Genomic DNA, 18,253 nt, shown 5'->3' on the forward strand with positions numbered 1-18,253 from the left:
TTCTTACCCTCGGCCTATATGCGAGTCAATCATTTTTTTCCTAGTTTCTGAGGTAAATGTTGGGGGGGTCAGCTTATATGGGGGTCGGCTTATATGCGAGTATATACGGTAAGTTTGAAGTTAAAGAGTACAGGGAGATAGTATCGAGGAGTTCCTTACACCTAGCGATTGATTGGACTGGATCGGATAGAGTTAATAGTAAATCGTCAGCATAAGCGAGTATTTTAAATTCGTCTTTATTAGTTTTGACTCCCTTAACCATATTATCATTCTGAATTAGTTGAATAATTGCTTCTAAACTGAAATTAAACAACCAGGAAGATAGTGGGCAGCCCTGTCTGACCCCATTCTTAATATCAAAAACTCTAGTAATGTAGCCATTAACGTTAACTTCTGCACTTCGATTCATACAATCTTTTGATTCTATTTATGAATTTTGGACCAAAACATAACCTCTCCAGAGATGCGAATACAAAGTCCCTTGAAAGGCGGTCAAAGGCCTTTTCTGCGTCAACCGCAACCATTACTGCTTCGACTTTTCTTTTCCTATATATATGGATTAAATTGGTTGCAGCATAGATGTTATCTTGAGTTTGCTTATTCTTCATGAAACCCGCCTGCTGTTTGCCAAGAATTCTATCAGCCACTGTACCCAGCCTATTTGCTAGAATTTTAGCGTAAATTTTGACATCACAATTTAAGAGAGAGATCGGTCTAAAATTTGCGCAATCTAAGGCTCAACACACACCATGCAATCTTGGTTGTTCAATCTTACCACTTCCATGTAGTATAAGGGCTCAGGATAGAGACGAACATACCCCAGGCACACCCATAGACCTGAGGAAGCGGCTTGGCCGCGAAACGCGTTGTCATTTGTGCCCCAATAAAATTTGAGAAACTTCAACCACCACTGTACATGTGAGTTGCACTACTATAAGGTAGGACTATAAGTACCTTGTGTGAACTATTACACCCAGCTCAAGAATCACAGATACACATCCACGGGCGCCTCCTAGCTCTTCCCAGTCCTTATAACCCCTGCACAGGGGTGCACACTTGGAAGTCCTTCCAGTGGCATATTTTTCTCTTGGAGCTGCGACCAATCCCATTATCGGAAGCAAGGCCGAGTGAGGACGGTACTTCCTCACATGCGAGTAAAGTGGTTGCTTATGGATAGCAACCTAATCTTGTGAGTATATCTCTTACTATACACATATACTGGTGCCTCGTCGATAATACACCAGATCGGGCTCCCGGTCTCCCTGTGCCTCTTTTGTCTACTACTAGAGCCAATCTACATTTCTTACCCTCGGCCTATATGCGAGTCAATCATTTTTTTCCTAGTTTCTGAGGTAAATGTTGGGGGGGTCAGCTTATATGGGGGTCGGCTTATATGCGAGTATATACGGTAAGTTTGAAGTTAAAGAGTACAGGGAGATAGTATCGAGGAGTTCCTTACACCTAGCGATTGATTGGACTGGATCGGATAGAGTTAATAGTAAATCGTCAGCATAAGCGAGTATTTTAAATTCGTCTTTATTAGTTTTGACTCCCTTAACCATATTATCATTCTGAATTAGTTGAATAATTGCTTCTAAACTGAAATTAAACAACCAGGAAGATAGTGGGCAGCCCTGTCTGACCCCATTCTTAATATCAAAAACTCTAGTAATGTAGCCATTAACGTTAACTTCTGCACTTCGATTCATACAATCTTTTGATTCTATTTATGAATTTTGGACCAAAACATAACCTCTCCAGAGATGCGAATACAAAGTCCCTTGAAAGGCGGTCAAAGGCCTTTTCTGCGTCAACCGCAACCATTACTGCTTCGACTTTTCTTTTCCTATATATATGGATTAAATTGGTTGCAGCATAGATGTTATCTTGAGTTTGCTTATTCTTCATGAAACCCGCCTGCTGTTTGCCAAGAATTCTATCAGCCACTGTACCCAGCCTATTTGCTAGAATTTTAGCGTAAATTTTGACATCACAATTTAAGAGAGAGATCGGTCTAAAATTTGCGCAATCTAAGGCTCAACACACACCATGCAATCTTGGTTGTTCAATCTTACCACTTCCATGTAGTATAAGGGCTCATTTCCACTATCGCGAATTCGCATGCGTTTTTCGCATGCAAATTCGCATAGCAATACAAGTGAATGGGACTGTTTCCACTTGTCAGGATTCCTTTGCGTTTTTCTGTGCAGAAAAAATTCGCATGGCAGAGCCATCAGAATTCGCATACCGCATACCGCTATGCGAATCGCATACAATGTATTTAATAGGAAATTCGCATGAGGTTTTGGTATCCGAATTTTCATGCGAATTTTCATGCGAATTCGCATAGAAACAATGGAAAAGCACACCAGCACTGCCATGGTTAAATTCGCATACATCGTCATCCATACGAATTCGCGTGCGAATTCGCATGAAAATTCGCATGGACTCGCATGCGAATTTCGCATCCGCATGCGAATTTTTACCGCGGCGATTCGCACCGCACAAGTGGAAATGCAGCCTAAGAGCTTATCCAATCAATCAATCAATCATTCAAGGTATATTCTATCTGTTGGCCCCTATACTACATAGATTTGGCAAATATGTACAACCAAGATTGTATGGTGTGTGTTGAGCTTTAGTGAGATTTCCCTTCTTTTGGAATTAATGTAATTATTGCTTGGTTTGTGTTTTTGGAGATGTTAGAGACTCCTTCCTCATTGTTGATCATTTTACAAAAAAGAGGAGCCAAGTCTGATGCAAAGTGTTGATAGAACGCTGTACAATATCCATCAGGACCAGGGCTCTACCCCTTTTTTAAATTGGCTACTGTTTTTATGAAGTCATTTTCAGTTATTAAGGCCCAAGCATTTCTCGTTCCGGTATATCAAAAAACTTTTGAAAAGACCTTACCTATATTTTCTGTATCACAGACAATACTACCATCTGTTTTTTGATCTGGTGGATAAATGTGGTTGTCTGTTATTAAGGAGCCCAGCTATTATTTTACCCGATTTGTTTTTCCCTTGTATGTACTGCTTCTTTAAATCTTTATATTCTTGTAAAAATCGATTATTATGTAATTGATTTAATTCTGTCTTAATACTACTTAGGTTGAGCAGTGCTTTAGGTGACAGGCAGGATTTATGTTCTGATTCTGCTACTTGTAAACTGGCCAATAACTCGGCAGCCCTTTTTTGTTTTTCTTTTTTTTTCCTGCTACTCAAACTTATTTGGACTCCTCTTAACCCCCCTGGCGGTATAAAAAATTCCGCAAGGAGGGAGTATAGCATTTTTTTTTTTAATTTTTTTTTCTTATATCATGTAGCGAGCTCAGGGCTTGCTACATGATAGCCGCTGCTCAGCGGCATCCCCCCGCCCGCTTCGATCGCCTTCGGCGATCTCCGATCAGGAAATCCCGTCATTGGGAGTCCCGAACCACCCCTCAGCGCTGCCTGGCACTGATTGGGGGGGGGCGCGGCGCGACGGATAGCGGCGATCGAGCGCGGGGCGGCGGCGATCGGTGCGCTGACGCAGCTAGCAAAGTGCTAGCTGCGTCCAGCAAAAAAAAAAAATTAAACAAATTGGCCCAGCAGGGCCGGAGAAAGCCTCCTGCGCGGCTTACCCCGAACTACGTTCGGGGTTACCGCCAAGGAGGTTAAAGTACATTGTAAGGCATCCCAAAGAATGGTCGAAGAAGTAACTGATAGTAGATTAAATTCAACAAACTCTTTTATGGAGTTAGCTATATAAAGTCGAGTTTTCTTCCTCTAGTAAGGTTTTGTCCATTCTCCAGAATTTAGTTCATGGTACTTTCAGGCCAAGGTTAATTGTTAGCATAACAGAGGCGTGGTCTGAGAATGAAATACGCCTAATTGCGGCATCTGAAACTGTCATAATAAGATTTTCAGGAATTAAACAGTAGTCTATTCTGGAGTAATTTTGGTGAATGTGTGAGAAAAATGTGTAGTCTCTTTCATCAAGATTTTTGATCCTCCATATGTCAACAAGTTTTAATGTTTTTAGTGCATTATTAAATTTATCATTATCGCATTTAGATCTGTACGAAATTCCTTTAGAGGTGTCCAATGTTGGGTTAACCACCAAACAAGGGAACCAATTTCTCACAATGCTTCATAATTTATTGATTCAGTATACAAACCCCGCAATAAACAACCCCTACCCCCCTAAAAACAATGCCTATATTGGATTGGAGCGCTCCCCATTCACACCAACACATGCACATGCAAAATTAAGGCCTGGTCAGCACAAACAATGCTCAGTTTGAATAGCAGTTCAAGATCTATCTAGTTTTCTTTGCAACATCACATTTATCAATGGAATTCTGTTTCATATCTAGGCAGTTTAATTTCCGCATCACAGTTCCATATATTGTTTTAATCTTCAAAAGAAATACCAATGTCCATGGACTACACCTTCCTCTACAATGGGCTGTACTCTCACATCATGGTTAGGGCTCCCTTGAGCTTTCTTAATCATGCATAGTCCTTATATGATGCTTATTCCAATGCTGCTCAGCAGCACTCACCACCTCATGTCACGTCTCGTCTCTTATAAGATCATCTCAGCGCTTGTAGACTTGTGTCCGCGGCGTCCCGCGGCTTCCTCTGCCATCACTGAATGATACTCCACGAGTTGAGGGGTAGTCTTCTCTGACCGGCCAGACTTGCTAAATCTATGTGCTGGTGGAGGGGTACATAGCGTCACACGCTCTCTTCCAGCGGCATGTACCACGCCTCGCATACGCGTTACGCCCACTACTCGTCACGTGGGCTTCCTCAGTGCATCTGCTGTGGATGTGACAGAGGGGGCGTCGTCCAGCCCTTTTATCTCGTAGTGCATTTTTTTCTCTCCTCTCTTCCAATGTTGGGTTAACCGCAAGATTGAAATCCCCGACAATGACAATTACACCAGCAGCTTTGTCTCTAACTTTGTTAAAAAAGCTCGACAAGAAGGCTGCTTGACCTCGGTCGGGGGCGTAAACGTTTGCTAGTGTAAGTTGTATGTCATTGACCCTCCCCAGCATTATCAGCTCTCTGGCTTTTTAATCTGTATAGATTTGATCTATGGAGAAATCCAGACCTAATATTCACCTGGATTCCGAGTAACATCCATAAAGTATATTCTACTACTCCCCATCCTCTAGTAGGGCCTACATTAAAAACTCTCCACTGGTTAGTGTCAAAATGGCACAAAGAAACAGGCCTCTCGCCTCTGACCACTTTGAGGGAGAACCCGGATTTCACTCCAGGTTTAGTGAAGTCTTGGTTCACCAGAAATAAACTTAGCAGCGAAACATGCATTATTAACCTCAGGGGCAATTCCGCTCTGGGAATTTCTAGTCTGCTAACCAAATTCGGGCAGTAAGATACTTGGGGTCTAACGCAAGCCCGGAGTTTCCTGCATAAAATTAACTCAAAATCAACAAAAACAAGAAAAGATCTAAAATATTCTAGAAAAACACATTTTCCTTAACCAGTTTGGCCTATCTGGACAAACTTACTCATCCAGATAGGCTCTGCTGCTGCCACTGCGTGGGATCAGGCGCGCGCGGGCCCGCCGCTAGCCCCCCGATCAGTGAATGGGAATATAATTCCCATTCACCGATCTAAGCCCCCAGAGAAATACCGACGCTTTCTATTCAGAGAGCGCGGTATTTCTGCCCTCAGGAAACATCACCTTCTTCTTTTTAGTTCCTGGATGCGAGATTGTTCGCATCCAGGACTTTTTTGACTGTGGCCATCTTGTGGCCAAAAATAGTAAACTGCACCCACATTCATTTTTTATTAAACAATTATGTTATTTTACATGTGAAATTAGCTGTTTCCCTCCCACACCAAAAATTACCCAAATACATTTTTATTTAAAAAAAATGCAATAAAAACAAAACAAAAACAACATAAATAGTTACCCAAGGGTCTGAACTTTTTAAATATGCATGTCAAGAGAGTATGTTATTATATTATTTTAAATTATAAGCTTATAAATCGTGATGGACGCAAATTGTAAAAATGCACCTTTACTTCTAAATAAAATATCGGCGCCATAAATTGGGATAGGGACAGTGTAATATTAAACGGTGTAATAACCGGGACAGATGGGCAAATAAAATACATGAGTTTTAATTACGGTAGCGTATATTAATTTCAAACTATAATGGCCAAAAACTGAGAAATAATGATTTTTTTCTCATTTCTTTCTTAATCTACCTGTTAAAATGGATTTCGAAAAAAATTATTGTTAGCAAAATGTACTACCCAAAATAAAAATTGATTTGTGAAAAAAAAAAAAAAAATGTACTACCCAAAGAAAGCCTAATTAGTGGCGGAAAAAACAAGATACAGATCAATTAATTGTGATAAGTAGCAATAAAGTTATTGGCGAATGAATGCGAGGTAAACGTTGCTCGGATGCATGAGTTTTTCGACACTGTGGTGCTGAACCAGTTAATAAGAAAATGGACAAAGCCATGTCTAAAATAAACAGACTTATTTGTCTTGGTGAGAGCCACAAATTTACCCTGGCATACTGTACAAAATGTGAAAAGGTCCTTGGTTGTTTGCTAGATAGCGAATGGCCTAGGATCTGGAAAGATAATTGGAAGATCCAGGATGTGGGACTGCAACTTGTCCATTACAAGACCTTAGCTAGATGGTATATGACACCAGCCCGTATTCAAACATTTTCAAGAAAAGAGTTTTGTTGGAGGTGTGGGCAGGAGGGGGGAACAGAGATACACATGTGATGGTCCTGTCCGGAGATCAAGACCTTCTGGGAAAAATTAACCAATTTTAGTGGTGAACTACTAGAAGAGCCTTTTGAACTCACAGTCAAGCTATTTTTGGTATCACTGTCTCAGAAGGTAGTAAGGGTAGTACCTTAATCAAAGAAGTAGGTACTAAGGTTGCAAAAAAAATGATAGCTGATAAGTGGAAAGACCCGTCCCCACGAAGTCTGGAAGAATGGATCAACAAAATGAATCTGTTATGCGGTGAAGTGCATGTGGTAAAAGACAAAACTAGCTATATATCTGACTTAGTCTGTTCGCAGGGGTTAAGATCATATAACAATACATGGCAAATACTTATGAAAAAATACCCGGACAAAACAAAATTTTGGCGCATGATATTAAGAGTGTAAAAAAGACATGGAACGGTTGGGCGAAATAATAATTACAGGTTTGGGTAAAGGCTTGTTTCAGACTGATTGTATGCACGTTAGGAGCGATGGTTGAGAAAAGACAATGGGATTGAAGATGTCTGAAAGCTTACATGTGGGTTTATGAGTAGTCAGAGAGTGGTTAGAAGGAAGGAAGGGGTATGGGAAGAGTGTTGAAAATTGAGCATATTTAGTCAATATAGGATGACAAAGTTTATTCATGCATCTATCAAACCATGATGATGGCATTACCCAGTGCTGGCGGACAGCTGCTGAAGGCTGATACACCATTAGCTGACACGCTTCCCATACCAGGTATGCATCTGAGTTTGAAAGAAAAAAAAAAGGGAAAAAGAAAGGAAAAAAATAAAAATAAAGGGTACCTGAGACGGATGAAAAGAAAAGTTTTATACATACCTGGGGCTTCCTCCAGCCCCCTTCAGGCTAATCTAGTCGCTGTTCTCCTCCACCACCTGGATCTTCTGCTATGAGTTCCGGTAACTCAGCCAGTCAGCGCAGTCCGGCCGCGTGCCGCTCCCACAGCCAGAAACATTCTGCACCTGCGCAATAGTGCACTATTGCATAGGTGTAGTACGCTCCCAGTGGCGAAGTGTGTGCATGCACACTACGCCCGACTGGCTCAAGTACCTGGACCCATAGCAGAAGATCCAGGTGGTGGAGGAGGACAGCGAGGGACTGATTAGCCTGAAGGGGGCTGGAGGAAGCCCCATGTATGTATAAAACTTTAATTTCATATGTCTCAGGTTACACAGTAGTACTATTCTCTACATATGTACTCTCCACAGAGCTGCAGGGAATCCACTGAGAATGTTGTGCACCTTGAACACAGAGGTGTTGTCTATCACCCATAAACCTGGTTCAGATTGTACATGAAGAATGTGTAATAGAGGAAGAATTCTCCTGCAGAGTACCTGATCCATGTTCAGATTGTATATGAAGAATGTGTAATAGAGGAAGAATCCCCTCATTCTCCTGCAGAGTACCTGCACATCACTCTTACATGTACCCACAGTCACATTGCCTAGGGCCTGATAAATGTTCTTTGTTCTTGTCTTCTATAAGTACTCTTACCAAGGACTAGTTTTAGTCTATGACTAAAAGTACGGTATTAGAGGCAGAAGATCAGCCGACTATCGAGGTAACTCGTATTTAAAAGGGAATAAATATGGCAGCCTCCATATCCCTCTCACTTCAGTGGCAATTTTAAACTCCTAAGCGTTGGCAGTTAAGAGATGCATTTCATGTTACATACTTTCAATCAACAAAATTGTAATATGCAAATTAGAGGAGTCAGAGTCAAGGAATCCTAACCTGAGGAGTTGGAGTCGGTGGATTTTTGTACCGACTCCACAGCCCTGCTAAAGCATCCACCAGCTTCTGAAAAGTCTATGGTGCAACATGGCTTGGTGGATGGAGCGAGACATGATGTCCGAAATGTGCTCATTTGGATTCAGGTCTGAGGAACAGACAGACCAGTCCACAGCATCAATGCATTTGTCTTGCAGGAAATGCTGACACACTCCAGCCACATGAAGTCTAGCATTGTCTTGCATTAGGAATAAACCATGGCCAACTGCACCAGCATGTGGTCTTACAAGGGGTCTGAGAATCTCATCTCGGTACCTAATGGCAGTCAGGCTACCTCTGGCAAGCACATGGAGGGCTGTGCGGCCCCCCAAAGAAATGCCACCCCACACCAGTACTGACCGAATGCCAAACTGGTTATGCTGGAGGATGTTGCAGGCAGCAGAACATTCTCCATGGCGTCTCCAGACTCTATCACATGTGCCCAGTGCGAACCTGCTTTCATCTGTGAAGAGCACAGGGTGCCAGTGGTGAATTTGCCAATCTTGGTGTTTTCTGGCAAACACCAAACTTTCTTCAAGGTGTTGGGCTGTAAGCACAACCCCCACCTGTGGAGGTTAGGCCCTCATGCTACCCTCAGGGAGTCTGTTTCTGACCATTTGAGCAGACACATGCTCATTTGTGGCCCACTGGAGGTCATTTTGCAGGCTCTGGCAGTGCTCCTGTTACTCCTTGAACATAGGTGGAGGTATTGGCCCTGCTGCTGGGTTGTTGCCCTCCTATGACCTCCTCCACGGCTCCTGATGTACTGGCTTTTCTCCTGGTAGCACCTTCATGCTCTGGACACTACGCTGACAAACAGAGCAAACGTTCTTGCCACAGCTCACTTTGAGGTGCCATCCTGGATGAGCTGCACTATCTGAGCCACTTGTGTGGGTTGCTACCCGCCCGCGTCACTTCCCTCCAATCACCGGGAGGGAAGGGACGCGGGCTGGTAGTGCCGATACGGAGGAGGCGGGGGAGCGGCGCTAACAGACAGGCGAGAGGTAAACATTGTGCTGGCGACACGCTGCGTGTCGCCAGCACTACGGGGGGTATAGCGGCGCGCAGGGGGGTCTTGGAGGCACACCATGGGGCAACAGAGGCTGGTGTTAGTGTGCACAACGAGCCTCTGTGCCCCACTAGCATAAGTAAATCCCACCTCGGGTTCTCTTTATTTTTTTGAGCAGTGTCTACACACACACATGGATACCTGGATATTACCATTGTTCAACCAACAGAATCCCCTGCAATTAATACAGGAACCCAAGCAATTCAGAAGCTGCGCATTTGCTTAGATCACCTGCAGTCCTGTATGAGCATCCCTGCTTTCAATGTACAGCAGCTGGGAGCACAATGGAAGAATAGAATATTTCTATTACTCCTACAGCAACATTTCTGCACTGCAGCTACCTCTTGCTGTAAGTATTCTCAGTCCACATTGATCATCAAGTGCAAGCTGAAAAAGTTGAACAGTAGACTGCAGAATTACTCACCCACCTGTCTTCTCTGCACCGTCGCCACTCTACTTTATTGCTTATCAGTTTGGGCTCTAGTGCTCGATCTGAGAAGCAGGACAGTACATTACAGGAAGTACAGAACAGCAAAACCACAGAGAAGGCTGATGGGACCTCCTGCCTCTGGAACCCGAAGGAGGTGAGTGCATGCTGCCTGTATTCCTTCCACCTGTACTCTAGTGATGTGTGTGGGAAGGGAGATCTGTACCATACTGGGGTGGGAGCACATCTGGTTACCACACTTTGGTGGTGGTGGTGGTACACATCTGGCTACCATACTGGGGTGGGGGGCACATCTGGCTACTATACTGGGGAGGAGGGCGTTAGTGGGCACATCTGGCTACTATGCTGGGGAGGGGATTAGGAAGCACATCTTGCTATTATACTGAGAGGGGGGCACATCTGGCTATTATACTAACCTCACTGCCACTACATCTGTTACCACTGCTGCCTAATGCTGTATAGGGGGATATCTTGCTATTATATTGGGCAGGGGGGCTGCTTAATACTGCATGGACACATCTGGCTATTGTACTGGTAAGGGCACTAACACTGGGGACACATTTGATATTCCCCCTCCCCTCCCCCCTGGGGAAATACTGCACAGGAAATACTTAGATCAGTAGCTATGGTGTGCATCACCATAAGCAAATGGCAACACAGTAAGGCAAGCTTACACAGTGGAAGAAAAAGGAACTAGAAAATACAATAGAGTAGACTGACACGACAGCAAATAACACTTGCCATGTAAATTGAGAAATGCTCAGTGTCATCTTTTGGACATTTAGCATATTAGCATACACACATTCTAAGATAAAAAAAATGTTGCATATTCTATCAATTTTAAGAAAAATGCTTGTTACTTTGAAATGTTTGACTGTAACTTGAAATAGTTTTTTTTTACCTTGGAACCATTTTGGCAAGGTTTGAGCACAGAGCCTGGATGTACCATGATCCTTGTTTTATGTGACGGAAAGAATAGTAGCCATCAACAGTGGACATTCCAACTAATATATCTGCAGAATGTGGGATGGTTTTGGCAGTTGTATTGTCATCAAGAGATGAAACAGCATCAGCTTCAATTGTGTGTGCACTTTGTGAATTTTTCCCTTGGCATGCTTGTATGAAAAACAATTTGGGTTTGCCTGCTAAAGTTTGACAGTTCCTGGAGGAGAAATAGGATAATATTTCATCTATACTGATGACTTCATTGTCAGTGCCAAATATGGCTTTTGATTCTCCATGAGTGAGGAAACAGCAGACAAGGCAATCTCGTTCAGTGTGATCCCTGGCCTGGATGTCCTTCAGGAGGTTATGGATCTCTTTCACTGACTTTTCATTGTGAATTTCCACATCAAATCCCAGCCAGGCAAATACATCTCTGAGACTTTCTGAAAGATTGCAAACAAATAAGAAGTGAAATATAACTAACATAGCTGGATTTGTACATTTTACCATCCAAGACCCACTGTCACCAACCCCGCCCCACCCCCACTGCACCTTTTGGTCATTCCAAATGCCATCTTGTGCTCCCCTATACTGTGTGCTCCAATAGTCCTGTGGTTTGCATCACTGTTTACCCCTGTGGAAGCAGAGCGCCCCAGGACGGGTCTGTGATCACAGTGGTTTAATGTTTTTAATTTTGCGGCAGTGCAACTGCCTGAGTGTGCTAACCTGCTCCCCCCCTTACTTCCTGGTGCCCTGGGCCATGGCCTTTATAGCCTTGTCTCAAATCCGGCCATGATAACAAAACAAACGGCAGTGCAGCTGAGCTGCCAGAGGACCAGGGGTTGGTCCTATAGCCCAGAGTTCCCTAACAGTACATGTTTTGCAGGAAACCACACACAATCACAGGTGAGGTGATTAGTGTTGCAGCAGAGCTGATTAACTACCTCTGTGGCTTTATACAAACCATGCAGTGTTCGTGGGCCTTGAGGACAGGGTTGGGGAAAACTGCCCATATGAGTAATAGTAGAAAAATTATGTTGTCCCCGGTGCTGTGGTGTAGGCTTAAAAGAGTGCATTTCACACAGTTATAACAATAAATCAATCTTCTCAGCCTCAGATATCTCAGCCATGTATAAGTAAAAGCCGACCGACAATATTTTATATCACTCTATCCGGTTTCCATTCTTCAGGTGCATATCTAAATACATCAATTGACAGCATAGCAATGACCATTCCCAAGTGTTCTCTTTAAAATTTCTGATCACGGGGGGGGGGGGGGGGGGGGGGGGGCGGAGCGTGCCATGGACGCGTGAAGACGTGTGAGCTCCCGGCCACATGCTGTAAACTAGCCGGTAATAGTTCGTCACGGCAGAGTTCAGTGTGGCAATAAGTGTCATTCTCTATACAATATACAGTATGGTATTAGATTCCATAGTTTGCATTTTCTGTAATGTTGTAATACTTATTATGTAATATAATATGTAATAATATGTAATATGCTGTAATTCTGTAAGTTTGAATCTTCTGGTAATGCTGTAATATGTATGTAATATGCTGTAATTCTGTAAGTTTGAATCTTCTGGTAATGCTGTAATATGTGCCTACTTCCAGAAGATGGTGCACATACACCATTATAACTCTTTTAAGGCCTGTTTTCAATGTAGACGAACCCAGCTCGTCAATACCACTTGTAGCAAGTTTTGTAGCAACAAGTCAGGCTCGTCCTTACCACCAGGTAGGTGAAAGATGCAGCAGACCGCATCTATAAGTAATACATTTTGTGTGTTGGGGGGGGCAGTAAAAAAGCCTCAGGGGGTCGCATTCGGCCCGCGGGCCTTAGTTTGAGGACTACTGCATTAGAGGATGAGAGAAAACTATACATCCTATTGGGAGAAGAGGAATCCACAGTGACAATCACTGCACACTATGTCACAATGCTATGTCAGCATAAATTAACTGTAAACCTAAAACTGTTCACAGACTGCTTAGCCATTGCACCCCTATCCCACCCCCCTCCATGTCTACCTTTTCCCCTTGCTTTGGCAATACCTGTATGAATCTTGGTCTTGCCAATAAAGCTATCTTTGATTTGATTATAGATGACATTTGATGATAATACCACTTTTACAGGCACCTTTACATATTACTCCATCCATCCATTCTGTAGTTTCGATTATACACTCCTTCCCCCTCTATAGAACAGCAGGAAGCTGAAAATCTTATCTGTACAACGCCGGGGGGGGGGGGGGGGGGGGGGGGGGATGACTGTTACTCCGAAATGATCACCAAAGTTTGTTTCAATTGACATTTAATATCCTGTGTGTATACAATTTAGGCTTAATTTTGTCATTGAAAGGTAAATATGACTTACCAGCATCTTTTTCAGTGCCCTTTCTTGTATCACTTATATCAAAGTTTTCATTATTTACTATCACACAGTAGCCTCTGTGTTTTCGATTCATTGCATAGACCTTGAAAATACAATTCCATAAACAATAATGATATTTTAGCGTAATCTAAATAAAATATGGCAAGCTTTAAGTAAAATACATAAAGTAGATAAAGTGAAATTTACATTTTGGAAAAGATTGCCATAAATGTGGGTTGTTTTTCAATTCAATGTCATTACAAAATGATCTTTCTAAAGAACTTCTTCAAAGAAGGGTCAGCACCTCCTGGGTTGATGTCCAGCGACAGGCCGCTGTTTCAGGCCAAGCAGCCTTTCCTCAGGCTGGTCAGACCCACAGCAGGCTGCCGCTGGACATCAGCCCTGCACTTTGTCTGCACTTTTTACCTTTTTTAATAGATTTTGAGCAAAAGAGCTATGTTTAAGAGCTATAATACTTGGAGGGGCCTGACCCTTCTTTGAAGACTGCACGATACCGTCTGAGAGGTACTGAAGGATGGCCAGGTCGTAGCACTCTATTCTTTTCTGAAGTACATGGGTGCTGATCACACCAGGAAGAACTGACAGTAAGTACAAATTGAACTTCATCACAGCCTTAGCTACACCAGTCTCTGTACTATGTTAGGGGTACAGGTACCATGAGACTGCTCAGAGACTCTCATTTGGCTGTTGGAGTTACAAGCTGAACAAGACAACAAGCTTTATTACAAATTTTCAACTGTAATCCATTGACTTTAACCCCTTCCCGACCACCTAACGCTGATTGGTGTCGGGTAGGTGGCTCCCTCAGGACCGCCTAACGCCAATAAGTCCTGGGGGCGGAGATTAGCAGGGAACGCACATCCCCACTGAGTTACCTGCCAGCCACGATCGGAGCTGGTAAGCTAAAAAAACAAAACAAAAATAAAACAAAAAAAAACCACTGCAATGCTTGTACAGCGCTGCGACCTAGTGCAGCGCTGTACGGGGGGACAGCTCTGTCACTGAGCTGTCCCCAGGAGAGGCTCAAAAAGCAATCCTTCTCATAGGCCGATGCCTATGAGAGGCAATCTTGGTGACTGGGTCTGGGGGGGGAAGGGGGGGATAATGCTCAGTAGAATTATTCTGCTTTATTTGCACATAAAAACAAAGTAATCAAGCTGAGGAAAAAATTTCTATTAATCCATCAAATATATGGAGCCAAACTAAAAACACTGAGTTTTTCTCAACAAAAATGGAATTTCCCTTTAAAGTGAACCTGAAGTAACCTAAAAAAATAAAGACTTAGCTACTCAACTGTGTGTAGAGGGAAGGGTCCGGACCCCATAGACCCTTCTCACTCTCTCGCTGTGCCCTTGTTCTTACGCTGTAACCCTGTTTGAAAAACTCTTCAGGGTTCCTCAACAAGCTTTGGAAGCACTCGTATCTCCAATTACTTCTAAAGATAAGCGGATCCATACTGTGCACACATGAGTTTGGGCTTGTGCATGGATGGTATGGATGTGCCGGTCTTCAGTAGCACTCGGGACTGCAAGTGCTTCCAAAGCTTGCCAAGGAGTCCCGAAAGTGCACAACTTGAATGGGAGACAATGGTGGAATAAGAACACGGAGAGAGGACCGGAAAGGCTCTATGGGATCTAGAGCCTTCCCTTTTCTTAGGTAAGTATTTTTTTGTGGCTTTAGGTTTGCTTTAAAGTCCAAAACCAAAAAAAGATATAGATACTATTTGGGCGTTTAATGTTGTCTGTTAAGATTTACCCTCACTTTCTGTTGTTGAGACCTCAAATGATATCCATAGTTTTAATTTGATTCCCAGTGGTCTTCGCAGTGGCGTAACTAGACTTAATAGAGCCCCCCGGCAAAAATGATAGCATGGGGCCCCCTTGGTTACAAAACCCCATGAGGGTACGTGATTGGGAGCTGGAGAATAGCAGCAGAGAGTATTCTGCTGTAAAGCAGTGTCTGAAAGACATTCCCGCTACTTGCTACTCTGCATGGCGAGAGGAGGTGGCAGGGACAGTTTTTGTGAGCAAATGGGGAGGTGTTTTTGCTAATTGGCAGCAATTGCGGTTGGGGAGAGGGGGGAGGGGCCCCCAAAGCCTCTGGGACCCCCTGCGATGGCAGAGGTCGCAGGGGTGATTACTACGCCATGGGTCTTGGGGACAGAAAAGGAAGGATTTCTGTACAAGCCTAATGGGGGACCCAACTCTTATCCACACACAGATATGTTGCTGTCACTGCTCAGATTGAAGTGAAGTATCCACTAAATAATAAATAAAAGCTGAAAAGAAGTTCTAATCTGTGTTTCAGAAAAAACAAAAACTAAAAGCTGGGCTTTAATCACTCAAACAGTGTCAATTCACAAATATTTACCTAGTGGTAATAAGTAATGTGAAATCTTATCTCAAAGGGCAGATGGATATTTTGAATATTTACTTAAGTCCTTGGTCTTATTAATGTTTTGTGATATGTTTTTAGCGTGAACGTCTTCACCCAGAACTTAAATCTTTATCACCTGTCAGTATAATAGTCTTTCATGAACTGTAGAGGAGGTGAGGAGGAGTCAAACAAACACAAATACTGCCAACACTATGTCGGTGAGATAAGATTAATCAAAAATCAATTTGGTACACAAGAAGGAAGTTGCAGGGCATGCTGGGTTGTCCTTTTTTGCTTATATACTTCCCCTCAGACTTAACTAATGCAGCCTGATTGGCTGAAGCCTCTTTCCCTCCTGTTTTGCCCTCCCACACCTCTGTTTCTCTGTGATTGGCCAATATTTCTCATGCTGAGACAATGCACTTTCTATAGTGAAGGGCAAGCAAATCAGGCAGAGGAGAGTAAGGGCCCTTTTCCACTAGCAATCGCTAGCGTTCACGCTAAACGCTAGTGATTGCGATTCAGCAAAAGTAAAAAATTTCCCTGCGTTTTCCCGACGTTTGTGATCGCGATTTTGCTAATGCTATGCACTGCATAGCAAAATCGCGGCAAAAATCATTCCGGGGCGCGACCGCGATTTAGTAAAAGACGAATCGCGGTAGCGGAAATTGCCTACCGCGATTCCTATGTTATTTAGCAAACCGTAGTGATTTTAAAATCGCTAGCGATTTGCGATTTTGTGATTAAGAAATCGCAAACACTCTAGTGGAAAAGGGCCCTAAGGGAGGACATTACATCAGGATAGGTTTCAAAATAGCCACAGTTAAGATGGGAAATGCTAAGAAGAATTTTCTCTATTTTTACTGTAGAAAAAGTGCAATACATGTTGTATAAGTAGAGCAAGAATTCATCTACTTATATATGTAGCAGTAGGGTCTTGTACCGTGCTAGCCATCAGTAAAAGCAAGACGTTTTGAATCAGGATGACACCATTTATTGGCTAACTTAAAATAAAATAAGAGTAAGCAAGCTTTTAGCTGTTAAGCCTTTGTCGGGCTTCAATCCTGTTTATGTATATGTATATATGTGTGTATATATATATATATATATATATATATATATATTTATTTTTTTTTTATTATACTGTATATATGTGAGTTTTTTTTTTCCTGAGATAGTATGGCTGATAGCTCCTCTTTAAACACTCCCTTTTGCAGTTAGTGGCTAGTATGAAGGCCAGCAGATTTTGAATACTATGAACAGATTGTGTAGGTAAGCTTACAATGGAAGTTGTAAAATTGTCCAATGATTACTCAATTAGATTTGACTGTGTATACCAAGCTTAACTGAAGTGAACACACTGTCATGCCACTATTTTTAGTGCCCTTTTTTGAGATCATAACTATTTTTTTACACTGCAAAAATCAAATTGGTAAATGGGTGCAAATGATAGCAAAATGTAAATCTTTATTCTTTGCTACCAGAAATGTGTTTTTGTTCACACAAGGGACTTTGATTTGCACCTTGTAGGCATAATAGTTGGTTGAAGGTTCAATTTGCCAAAAAGTTTTACATTTCCATAGAGGACTGTGTGCAGAACTACCCAATAGCTTCTCTTCGGGAATTGATTATTATTAGAATGTCCGGACCTGAATGACTAGGTCTTTTTACTGCTATAATCAATGTGATGATATTGTCATCATTACAATATAGTTACTGCAACAGAATAAACATGAATTGGAGCAATCTGAAAGTTTCTAGGAAGTCAGTCTACCGTACTAACCTCAATTTTTGGTTGCTCTTCAAGATTTAAGGAAGACATATGGTTTTCTGCATCAAGTACTGCAAAAAGACCAAAAAAATCAGGAATTACCACTCTCATCATCACTGTGAGCAGGCTTACATTATTCATGTGGAAGAAAGTAGGGCAGACTTTGCTATATTTTCTCAATGATGGGCTCATTGTGGATAACTATCCAGAATTGATAAGAATTTCTTGAGCATTTTGACCTTCTTCATCGACTTCCTTGAACTGAAGAGGTGTGAGAATGTAAAACAGAAATTTGTCTTCTTAAAACTAAAAGGTATTTGTGATTAGATTTTACATGATAAATTGCCTCTTTTGAAAAGATCTTGTCACCTTATTATAACATCTGGTAAAAAGGACACAAGGAAATCTGCATAGTAGACTATCAGTACTTTTACCATCATTCTACTAGACCAGATCATAGAATATAGGCAATTATACCAAAATTCCACTATCCCTCACTAACTATTCTCTCACTTACCCTCCCCTATCTATGCGTAATACCAACCTCCCCCACCTATTCCTAACACTAACCTTCCTCCTAACACTAACTCCTGCAGCTAATGAAACCAAACCCCCAGCACCCATTACTGCAATCCCACCCACAGCTGCTGCCACTGCTGCAATTCAGCCCTAGTTCAACTATCCAGCATCCAAATTACTTAGTTGGCG

The 18,253-nt window shown here is 42.4% G+C and overlaps 1 protein-coding gene across 1 annotated transcript in view; it reads right to left on the reverse strand.

Moving 5' to 3' along the window:
- Positions 1-18,253, reverse strand: part of LOC137524818 (caspase-8-like) — a 95,624-nt gene that overhangs the window by 25,583 nt on the left and 51,788 nt on the right. The window contains exons 8-10 of the mRNA XM_068245158.1: positions 17,558-17,616; positions 13,381-13,480; positions 10,966-11,452 (exon numbers count right to left, since the gene is read on the reverse strand). Of these exons, the coding sequence (XP_068101259.1) occupies positions 10,966-11,452; positions 13,381-13,480; positions 17,558-17,616 (646 nt within the window). The remainder of the gene's footprint in view (positions 1-10,965; positions 11,453-13,380; positions 13,481-17,557; positions 17,617-18,253) is intronic.

Source organism: Hyperolius riggenbachi, chromosome 7 (genome assembly GCF_040937935.1).
Source record: "Hyperolius riggenbachi isolate aHypRig1 chromosome 7, aHypRig1.pri, whole genome shotgun sequence".
NCBI lineage: Eukaryota > Metazoa > Chordata > Amphibia > Anura > Hyperoliidae > Hyperolius > Hyperolius riggenbachi.